At 48.7% G+C, this 11,829-nt stretch overlaps 1 protein-coding gene across 1 annotated transcript in view; it reads left to right on the top strand.

Moving 5' to 3' along the window:
* Positions 1–3,223, top strand: part of LOC147663332 (radial spoke head protein 6 homolog A-like) — a gene marked incomplete at its 5' end in the record, with an annotated part of 192,224 nt that extends 189,001 nt beyond the window's left edge. Inside the window, one exon of the mRNA XM_086950516.1 lies at positions 2,599–3,223. Within this exon, the coding sequence (XP_086806642.1) occupies positions 2,599–2,839 (241 nt within the window). The remainder of the gene's footprint in view (positions 1–2,598) is intronic.
* Positions 3,224–11,829: the final 8,606 nt, after the last annotated feature.

Raw genomic sequence — 11,829 nt, forward strand, 5'->3', positions numbered from 1 at the left:
TCCGTTGTGAAAGCATTCAATTTGAGATGGCTCCAAGTCATCCATTGATCCACGGCTCTGAGACAACTGAAAATTGGCGAGTTTTCAATGTCTTTCGGGCAGTCCAGTTAAAGCGGTATTTGTGTGTCATCTGCATAGTTATAGCTCGTGAGGTGAAACTGATTGATTAGTACTGGTAGTGACTTCACGTAGATGTTGAAAAGCATGGGCGAGGTGATAGCCTTGAAGGACCTCCGCTTTTGTGAAGTATGGTTTTGACTAGAAAGGTGGGGTATGGATGACATTAGTTCTGTTTCGAAGGTAGGATGCGCTCCAGTCTAGAGCAGTCCTCTCTATGCCGGCTTCATAGTGTCCACTTAAGATGGCTTTCCTATTCACTTGTACAATCTAGTAACTGAACGAGACAGCACAGGGGCATACCTGCTCATGCAGATATGTCTACCTTACATGTTATATAATGCACCCTGCCTTACTATAAGGCCTGCTGTAGGGGTGACTAACATATATTGCATACAGTGTCTGTGGGCATGGCACACAGTGTTTGTGCCTTGTCGTGTTTTCACATTTGTCTGCACCATTTCACGCAGCCTGCAATGGCAGTCTGCATGAGTTTGTTGATGGCTTCCTTACGGTGGCATAATACGTGCTGCATTCCTTAGGAACCCTCGTTAGTACCTATGTCCTAGGTACCAGGGGGCTCATTTACTAGGGACTTACTGAGGTGTTAAAGGTCTTGCCAGTTGGGGAACAACTAAACCGCTGCCTTGTTTTAGGAAAAGAGCAATGGCACTGGGGCCTGGTTAGCAGGTACCCAGTGCACTTCAGTCACAATTGCCTCAAATACCAAGCAAAAAGTGGGGGAGACCATATCAAAAAGGGGCACTTTCCTACTCGAACACAATGAGGAATTTGCATCATGTCAACACCAACAATTGCTGTATTCTCCAATGTTAACTAAGAGAACAGCCAAACTTTTGCCCACAGTACAGCTTTCACCGGCGCTACAGAACACCATGGAGAATATTTCCTCAGTATAGTGAGGGAGATGTTTTATGTTACACCATAAGTGTCTCAGATTACATAGCATCAGTGGTTCTGATTATAAAAAAAGGTATGTGCCTAATTCACCCTTAGTACACTTCAGTCTGCTTTTCCACTAGAATATAAAAAAATCAACATGTGCCATATTACACTATGCAATGGATTTTTCTTTTTTGCACCAGGCACACCTTTCAAAAGATGCGCCCTGTGAAAAACAAGGAGAGTGTGCCCTACTATTTTGAATGCGCAGCCCCCGGGGCAGCCACAAAGTCGTGCTGCCCTGGGGCAGCACATTCTAGTGAAATACAAAGTGTCGTTGAAGTAGCCACACCATGTTTCACTGAGCAGGCAGCAACCTGCCTGCACTTTTAAGAGAGGTGAGAGACCCTCTTGCCGGCGGGTGCAGGGAGTGACTGCACCCATTTCCTAGGGAATGTCTAGGTGGGTCAATTGGACCCCCTTTACCCCCTTCAGAGTGCTGTCATCAGGGGTATTACTTAAAGTGTGCCACCTTTTAGGTGGCACACTATCAGTTTGCCTCCTTACAGCTTCTTTATCTCTGTGCCCATAATTATTGTATGGCGTGGGCACAGAGGCAAAGAGATTACCTCATTTGCATGGGGCTATGGTCCCATACAAATAAGGGAACTCCCTCTGATAATAGCGCTGGCGCTATATGTGTGCCATCGCTTTCTATATTACAGAAGGGGCTGCACAAGTGTCTGCGGCCCCTTCTGTAATATCAAAGTGCTGCATGGGCACGCAAAGTGGGGGCAAACCCCTGTTGCATCCCCTGGGCACTTTGTATAATACAGCTCCAAAACTATTCAAGAAGATCTGATAAAAATATCTCTTGTGGATCATGGTACAGATACTTCAATTATGCCACTAAAACTGTAGGACGTCAGGCTTATGTTGGATACCCATATTTCAGAGCCAAAGTCTTTAATGGAACCCTCCCACATGGTCACTCTGGCCCTGTAGGCGATGATGCTGGATGAATACTGGAGTTCCAGGATGCGCCCATTTCATTCAGCACAGTCACTCCAGATCAAGTGTGCACATTTTGCATCCAAGCAATGCTCTGCACTGATGTGCTACCTCTGCGTTCTGGAACATAAGCCATGACATCTCAAAAAAGCGGTTCAGAGAGATTAAATATGGTGGTATAAAGTTTCTGCATGATGGTGGCTTCATGCTGAAAAATGAATCCATTTTATTTGAAACATCCGTACATTACTTAAGGTGAGCCTTTAAATTCCGTGTATAAGACGAGAGACCATGCAGTAAAAAGTTATACCTTTTGGGTTTTTTGCTCTAACTTATGTCGTGAAGATGCACGCTGAGCTGGGCGAGCGAAGCTCATTGAATTTTATGCAGAGTGGTGTAATGCCTGTGCCTGGCTAATTCATTGTGGGGTATCGTTTGAGCTCCTTCTAATGATATAGCGTTCACGTATATGTAACGGGGTCCTTCATATGTACCCTTATTGATTACGGTCGTCATTAACAAATGTTAAAATAATGCTTTTCCTTTTTCTCGCTTCTGCCTTCTTAGGAGATTTGAGAATGTATACTACGGCTGGGGTCTGAAGTACAGCCCGGACAATTACAGCCCACCCTTGCCACCCCCTATTCAAATGGAGTACCCCAGTGGGCCAGAGATCACAGAATCCACCGACCCCACTGTGGAGGAAGAGCAGGCCTTAAAAGCTGCCCAGGAAGCGGCTCTTGCTGCAGCCGAGGAGATGGAGGAAATGGAGGAAGAAGAAGAAGAAGAGAATTTGGACGATGACTAGATACTGGAGAGGATGGGAACTTTTGCCATAAGAAATGATCTGTATTATAATTTATAACTGACAACATCTTTAATTTTAAACCCATCTCGTAAGCACTTTAAAAAAATTTATCTTTCTTAAAAGAGCCCGTTAAAATGATTTGTTTATACTGCAGAGAAAGTTTCCTCTTTGATACCTGATTACAGTTATATTTATCTATCTCTTTACATTTTCCTGGCTGAGACCAAAGTAAGCCTGGCTTTTGGTAAACAGTGTGTTTTGCAGACTCTGCATTAGAACCACACCAAGGGTGTTCCTAAATCAGACCATAGCCCTTTTACACTGTGCCTTTTCTCTGTTCCTGTTATGGATTATTTTGAAAATAAAATATTAAAATAAATGCTGCAGCATGGTATGTGGTTTACATCTTAATACAGAACATGAAATTGGGCTACCACAAGGGCAACCAATTATCAACCCATCTCCATTTTTAGTTCTCTTTCACACTAGCCCATGCCATACAATGTGTGGTCAGTCCTTTGTTAATACTGAATGTCGGTCTAACTCTGTTGCTGCCAGAAGCCTACCAGCTACCTATGTATAACCAAGGCGGCTGTCTATTCACAAATTCAAAGGGCATAGAGTTACGTTTAGCCTCCAAAGATACATATCTGAGTCTGTGCATAGTTTACAAATAGTATTTTCAGAAGCCCAAAGATTCCTTATGAGCTCATCTTAGATGGTATTGCCAAATACTACGGTGTGCCTCTTTCTTCTACCTACACGCCTTGTCTCTTTAGCTCCCTCTTTTAGGTTCTTTCCTGAAGTCTCTTTCTTCGCTTGTCATTGTTTCTCAGCCTTTCTCTTACTCCCCCTTTCTCCCTTTTGCCTATTTCTCTCTCATGCAGTCTGATATGTCTGGACCCCGGAAAAGCTTTGTGCAGGTGTCCACCACCTGCAACCACCAGAGCAAATTAAGCACTGTCAAAGATCAACACAAAAAAAACTAACCCAGGGGGCGCCTCTCATTCCTCTTTACAAGCTTGAAACCATGCAATTTTAAGGATTTTTGGGGCAGATAGATTAGAGATACAGAGAGGTGAGAGAAAAACAGTACAACTCTACGGTGAGAGGGTGAGGTGGGGAGGGTTAAGGTAGAGAGATTGGTTTGAGGTGTGTAGATGAAGCAGTAGGCACAAAGTGGTAGCGAGAGATGAGCTCCTGAATGAGATAGAGAGAGGTGGGACAGAGAGATGAGGTAGACCTAGGTGAACTAAAAAGAGGGTTGAGGCAGAGAGGTAAGTATCTGGAAATGTTTAGGTAAGTACTTATATAGGGGTAAAGAGAGAGGAAAAGTGTGAGGTATAAGAAGTGAGGTGGAGTACGGAAAGTGACATGAGATAGAACTACAACATTTTAACTCTACACATATTTCAAATGCTCTCCTCTGGCTTTCTTTCCAAACATTTTCAGGAAAGCAGTGCATCCATCAGATGAAGTCTTTCCAGTCAAAATTATTCTCTAATGATATACATTGATGATGTTCCTTTCACATGCACATTTAACAACCTAAAGTCAGGTGTACAAATGTATTTACTGGTCGCAGACCCTGTGATTAGGTAAATCGCAGGGTTTGCAACCAGTGACTTTGTTTTATGAATGTACTAAAGCCATTTTGTAACGTGGTAACAGTTTACTAAATCACCAAATAGGTTTAGGAAACCATATCCAATCAGAATGTGGAAGGAACATGTTTTTAAAAAAAAAAAAAAACTTTATTGTCAAATAGGCAAAGAAGTTATTCACATCATCATTGTCTCTCATCTGCTGCACATTTATCACAAAGTTGTCCCCAGAGATTCATAAAGCACAGTACAGTCCGTTGTCTGAGTTCATTCTCACAATAAGTACAAGGAAAAAATAATTGCGACTATTTCGCATAGAATCTCACTGAGCAATATTCCCTACCCTCCCCCATTTCGCAGTATGCCCTCGTACAGTACAGCAGTTGGTTGCCAATAATTGCGACTAACAAGAGAAAACTAATTTTACAAAATAAGAAAAATAACCTAACTAATGCCATCACTTCAATAAATTTTCGTACCCTTTCATAAACAGTTGTCATCCATTGTTTACATCCCGTACAATGTTTAGAGGTAATGCTGTGTTCACGCTCCATCCCTCTACAAACCAAAGTAACATATTCCCGCCCTCACTTCCTAATCCTCATCCTCCTCTGAATCTAGGTCCTCATCCTCAGGTAGGGCCGCACATGGTTCGCCCCTATATTTATTCCACGGCATCCAGACCTTATTCCATTTACGGGGACAGGCCCGCATTACGTATACCGTCCTTTCCTTCACCATTAGCAGGTCCATATTTCTAATCCAGCCAGCTACTGTAGGTAAATCTTGAGCACCCCATTTTTGTGCAATGTCTCTTTTGGCCACTGTCACAGCCAACGTGACCCACAGTTGTCCATATCTACCCAGGTCGGTGGGATCCCAAATGTTCAGCAGGCACTTGCGGGGCTCAGGCAGGAGCGACACCTCCACTGTTTGGGAGACTGTGCGCATAATTTGTCGCCAGAATTCCTGTATCAAAGGACAATCCCATAAGGTGTGTAGCAAAGTTCTCTCCTCCCCGCATCCTCTAAGACAGAAAAGGTGTGGCGCCCGGTGTATCTTGTGTAGAAGTGTTCTGGTGTAGTAGGTGCGGTGGAGGATCTTGAGTTGGACCAACCTGAACCTAGCCGAGATGCCCACTTCTTTTGGTGATGCAAGCGCCTCATTCCATTCGGTGTCATCCATGTCTCCCAGTTCCCCGACCCATCTCTCCCTAAGCCTCTGCGTGGGGTCTGCTAGGTTATTAATCAGTTTTTTGTATGTGAGAGATGTTGCCTTCTGCTCCATAAAGTCTGTTAGTAACCTGTCCTCTAGTGGGGATGATTCCGGGAGCGTGGTGTCAGGTGGAATTGCGCGCAGAAGGGCATGCCGGATTTGCACATATCTGAATGTTTCATTGGGTCCCATACCATACTGTTGCTGTAGCTGTGAGAAGGGAACCACCGAGCCCTTATCCCAAAGGTCGCCTACTACCGAAATCCCTATTTGATCCCAGTGTGTAAAGCCCTTGCTGGATCTTAAGTTTCCCAATGATTTAGCGTCCCATAACGGTGTCATTCTGGTGATTTTCTCTTTCCACCCCAGTCGAGATTGTGCTGCATGCCATAAAGTCGCCGTATGAAACGTCGGTCCAAACAACTTCCGAACCTGTGAGTGATTATATAATACGGAGAGCATGCCGTCTGTCCCTAACTGTGACCAGTCTGCCTTATATGCGGGGTCATCCCGCGAGATGTGGATCCAATGATTAAAGACCTTCAGTTGGGAGGCCCAATAATACAATTGGAGATTAGGTAGAGCAATCCCTCCCTCATACCAGCTTTTCACTAGTTTGTCCTGTGCTATACGGGCAGGGCCATTGCCCCATAACAGAGCAGATACCAATGCAGCGACTTGTTGGAAGTAGCGCGGAGCCACAACATGAGGGGTGTTTTCTAACACATAGAGAAATCGAGGGAGAGCCATCATTTTATATAATGCTGCCCGTCCCAGTAGGGTTAGTGGTAGGGTGGCCCAGTATTTGACGTCCGCGCGTAGCCGTGCTAAAGGTGGCACCAAGTTCGCGGTGTAAAAGTCCGCTGCAGTAGTGATGATGTGAACGCCCAGGTATTTAAATGAGTCAGATGTCAGTTGCAGGGGGCAGCCAGTTTGTAGGAGCGGCTCCGGGCCCTTGAGTACGAATATTATGGATTTTGACCAATTCAGGGTGTAACCTGATGCTTTCCCGTGCTCATCGCATAATGTCAATAGGGCAGGAATACCCACATTTGGATTGGTCATGTAGATCAGCATATCGTCTGCATACAGGGAGACCTTGTCTTCCCATCCGCCTTCCCATGTGATGCCCCGAAACAGCGGTGTTGCTCTGAGCAGGATAGCCAATGGCTCCAATACCAACGCGAAGAGTAGGGGCGAGAGTGGGCATCCCTGTCTGGTGCCGCGCCCCAGGGGAAAAGGCCGTGAGATGTGGCCGTTGGCCACTACTTGCGCCATTGGTGATTCATACAGCAACCGTACCCATGCTATATACTTCGGGCCGAAGCCCATACGTGCGAGGACCGCAAACAGATATTCCCATTCGACCAAATCAAAAGCCATTTTGGCATCCAGGGATAAGATGACAGCTTGCTCTGAAAGGAGATGTGCTCGTGCCATGACCCCGTGCACCCTCCGCAGATTCAGAGCAGTGCTTCTGTGCGGCATGAAACCTGATTGGTCGGGGTGTATCAGGGTGTGTAGGTGGTTGGTCAGGCGACTAGCCAGGAGTTTAGCCAGGATCTTTGCTTCTACGTTAAGCAGGGAGATGGGTCGGTATGAGGTACATAGTGTCGGCGGTTTGTCTGGCTTGGGAATGGCCACTATCGTGGCCGTGCGTTGGTCCAGAGGGAGTTCAGCTTTGTCTAGACTTTCTTTATACATCTCTAGCAGAGGTCTGCTCAGCAAGGAGGCCGATGCTTTATACCATTCCACGGGTATTCCGTTAGGACCCAGCGCCTTGCCAGATTGCAACGACTGTATCGCTAATTGGACTTCGGTGTCTGTTAAGTCAGTGTCCAGTTCTTGTTGCGCTTCTTGTGAAAGCGCGGGGACAGTAATGTGGTCGAGCGACGCTAGCGCCTCCCGGTCTGTGACCGTCCGGTCTGGTGTGTAAATTCCCTGATAGTGGCGTGCCAAGGTGTCTACTATTTGTTCAGGGTGTGTCAGTAGCTGGCCGTCCTGTGTGCACAATCTCTGAATACCTCTGTTGCAACCCCCCCTTTTGTCCAACCAGGCCAGCATTTTCCCGGCTTTATCCCCTACATCATACACCCTGTGCGCGGTGTTCGCCAAGTGTCCTTTGGTAACCGTCGTGAGATGGGCCAGGTGCTGCTGCTGCCTGAGGTGTAGTTCATGTGTGGTGTCAGGGGTGGGGTCCGACATGTGGGCGGTGTTCACGGTGTGTAATGCTAGTTCTAGTTGGGCGAGTTCACTTCTGGAGTCTCTCTTGTGTCCGGTGATAGCCGCTATAGCTGCGCCGCGCAGGACTGTTTTATATGCCTCCCAGAGTATCGAGGGAGAGGATACCGATCCTACATTTTCTGTGAAGTAGTGTGTCGTTGCCAGTTTGAGCTTTTTCCTGACACCAGGGACTTGCAAATAGTTGGGGTATATCGGATAGAGTCTTGCGCGTTTCTTCTCTTTATTTGTGAGGTGGAGGGACACTGGGGAGTGATCAGATATACCTCTGGGCAGGATCTCTAATTTGTGTACTGAACCCAGTCCCACACCCAAAAGGAAGAGGTAGTCAATACGGGAGAGACTGTTGTACGTAGAGGAGTAGTGTGTGTATTGAGTTGCTGTGGGATTTAGTTGACGCCAAACATCTGTGAGGCCCAGTGCGGTCAGAAAATTAGGAAGTGTGGAGGTCCCTCTCTGGCGCTCCCGTACAGGAAAGGTGTCTAACAGCTGGTCTAATATGGCATTAAAGTCCCCCCCCAATGATCATGTCGCCCTCCGGTAGTTCAACAAGAAATTGACCCAGCGCCGGTAGCGCCGTTGAATGTAGTGCTGGGGGGATGTATACGGATACCACGTTGAGGGGTCTCCCTTCCCACTGGCCACACAGCGCCGCAAACCGACCCTGATCGTCCGTTCTACGGCTGTCAACCATAAAAGAGGAGTTTTTCTTAAGGAGTATCCCAGTTCCCCTAGACCCTGTTGTGAACTCCGCATGTACCGCCATGGCGTACCCACGTCTATCAAGTGCTTTGCAGGTAGACCCAGCCAGGTGTGTTTCTTGCAACATCACCAAATCAGGCCCGTGACGTTTGACTGTTTGAAGGACCAACCCCCTTTTAATTTTATCCCCTAGGCCTCTGACTTTCCATGAGAGTAGTTTTAAGGGGGAAATCAGTACCATTGGTGTGCCGCCATCAGCGGGCGTGTTTCGAGCCTGTTGGGCCATTCGGGTTCATGAGCAGCGTTGCTGATATGTGGAAGTGGAGCGCAATACCTATGCGATGACTCGTGCTAGGGTACCAGGAGTGTATGGTCTGTAGTGTGACCACGATCCCCATTGAAGTGGTGATGACTGAGAACAATAACCATAACCATAACAGTACAACTTCCCCTCCCAACCCCCTCCCTGCTTCCCTGCACCACGGACGAAAACCCGCCCGCATCCCCAACTTGGCAGAGTGCTTAAGTCCCTCCCCGTCCATCTTACTTGCTCGTGGGGTTGGTGAGACCCCTACAGGCACCGGCCGATGCCCGCCCTACTCAGCTCCATCAGCGTCAAGTCCCCAAGGGCTGTAAACCTGCAGTTTCTCATACAGCCCAGTTTGATCAGCCCCTAACAGGTTGTCCAGAGTCAAGTGGGTCCCTCTCAAGATCTGAATCCAGCGTTGTCACTCCTTCTTCATTCGGGGGGTCTCTTGATGGGTGACCCGTCGATTTTCCGCTGCGCTGGCGCTGTCGGTCTCTGTGCAGTCGTTGGGGTTGGCCCACCTGCCTCCAGCCATCCAGCCATTCTCTAGCCACCTCTGGCGTGTCAAAGAACCAAGTTTTTCCTTCGGCCACTATGCGCAACTTGGCGGGGAAGAGCATGGAGTATGGCAGGCCTTTGTCTCGCAGGGCCTTTTTCACTTCCGTGAACGATTTTCTGCGCCTAGCCACTTCTGCTGTATAGTCAGGAAAGAATGCTAAGGTTGAATTCTGTATCCGCACAGGTGGGGAGACTCTTGCCGCCTGAAGGATTGCGTCTCTGTCTCTAAAATTGAAGAGCCTGGCCAGCACAGGTCGTGGAGTGGCACCCGGCTTGGCCGCTCCTCCAGGAACTCGGTGCGCTCTTTCAACAGAAAAGAAGTGCGAGAGGCCTTTAGGTTTTAGCTGGTTTTTGATTAGGTCCTCGATGTATAAGTCCATCGCAGCTTTACCCTCCGTCTCTGGCAGGCCAAGGATGCGGACGTTGTTTCTCCTGGAACGCCCTTCCTGATCGTCGAGCTTCTCTTGTAACTGCTTAGTGATTCTTTCCATGCGCTCCATCGCCACCTGCAGGTCCGAGGTATCCTCGATGAGTGATTTTGTGACTACCTCCACTTGTGACACTCTCTCCGTCATTTTCTGGAAGTCTGCCCATAGCAGGGTAACCTCAGTGGAGATGGAACCCACTGTCGTCCGGACCTCGTTGAGAGTTTTCATGACGTCTTCCAAGGTCACCTTCGGAGTGCCACTCGGCTCCGGGGTCGCGCCAGCTGAATGGCGGCCACTATTCTGTGATTGGCTATGTTGGCTGTATGCGAATTTGTCAAGCTTCGCCTGTGTCGTCGTGCTCCGAGTACCTTTTCCAGCCATATTGTCGCGGTGATGGAGGAGCGATGCGCATTTGGGTACTGGGTAGTTCTTGGTCTATGAGCCGCGGGATCCCCCTTGTTGCCGGGTCGTCCTGAGTGTGCTCCACCCGGTTCAAGGGATCACTGTGGTCCTCCCAGGGTAGAGATGCAGCGCATCTAGTGGTTGCGACGGTCAGGACGCCGGCCTCTGAGGACCGCAAATGTGGTCTGCGGCGGGACTGTTCCGGTATTCAGCGTGTATTATTGCGCTGCCAATCGCGGCTTTGTAGCGTCGCTTTAGTGGGTTCTTTTCGGGAGCCCCCCGTGCAGTGCGCCTGATCTCTTCTGTGCACTGCGGTAGCAGCGCCAACGCAGGATCGTGTAGACCAACAGGGCCCCACGTGGGTCACCGTGGCTTCTCTCACAGAAAGCCGCCTCTGCGTCAGGATGGTGGGGCCAGGACGTGCCCCTCCGCCGAAGTGGGGTGAGTCTCTTACTGTCAGCAGTGCGGGGAGGTGGCAGGAGCCCCGGCTCGTATCTCCTTACCCTGGTGCAGGAGCGGCGAGTCTGGTCGCTCGTTGCCTCCAATATGGCGCCTGCCGGAGTCCAGGGATATCTTCCGGTCCTCGCCGATGTGCTTTGTGCCTCCAGACAGCGCCTGTGGCAGCCCCGGCCAGGACTGCTCCCTCGGACCACACAGGGGGAATGTGTCGGAGAAGCGGCGTCGTCCCGTACCTCTCGCGGTAAGAAGGCTGAAGCGGCCGGTCAGCGTCGCAGCGCCCGGGCCGGGGATGGTCGACTTCCGCCCGGGTTCTACGGCTACTGCAGGCCGGTGCTGTTGGGCAGGTGCAGGCCTCGGATCGCCGTCACAGGACGGAGCAGTTCCCGGTGTCAGAGATTCACCGGGGTTGGAGCAAGTAGCGCCGCTCGGGTCCCCGAGCCGATGTCGCTCCTTCGAGCGGGCAAGAAGTCGGATTAATGTCCGGATAAGTAACGCGGGCCGTTGTGCCTGGAGGAGCTCCCGCTTCAAGCTGCCGCCATGCTCGGCAGTCGGCCACGCCCCCGGAAGGAACATGTTTAAGGTGTCGCTTCAAATACAGATGCCTTATGTTATGTATTAATGTTTTGGGACTGACAGTCCGTTGCAAAACATTACAATTTTACCAACTAGTGAAAGGTAGTGATAGCCCATTTGGAAATGGAAAGGGGTCCCTAAGGGAATAGGAAAAAAAAGATTTGACTTACTTTTTTGACTTATTTAATAGCAATCACATCTGTGGTGGTCTGCTTACACCAGCAGGCCACAATACCTCTGATTGGAACAATTGTAGTGGGTTGCAGTTTGCGACCCACTGCATTAATATGTATGAGGTATGTCATATTCCTATGCAATATGATTTTGATTTTTGAGAACGGACCTTTTAGTACAATGTTGAAACAGAAAAATATTTACTGGTCACAAATTGTGACCAGTAAACGCGAGCAGATTTTAGTATATCTGGCCTTTGGGGATTTTACCTGATCTTTTTTACCCTAGTCTAGTCATACTAGTCATACTAGTACAGGGATGTACATG

Source organism: Lissotriton vulgaris, unplaced genomic scaffold (assembly GCF_964263255.1).
Source record: "Lissotriton vulgaris unplaced genomic scaffold, aLisVul1.2 SCAFFOLD_1011, whole genome shotgun sequence".
NCBI lineage: Eukaryota > Metazoa > Chordata > Amphibia > Caudata > Salamandridae > Lissotriton > Lissotriton vulgaris.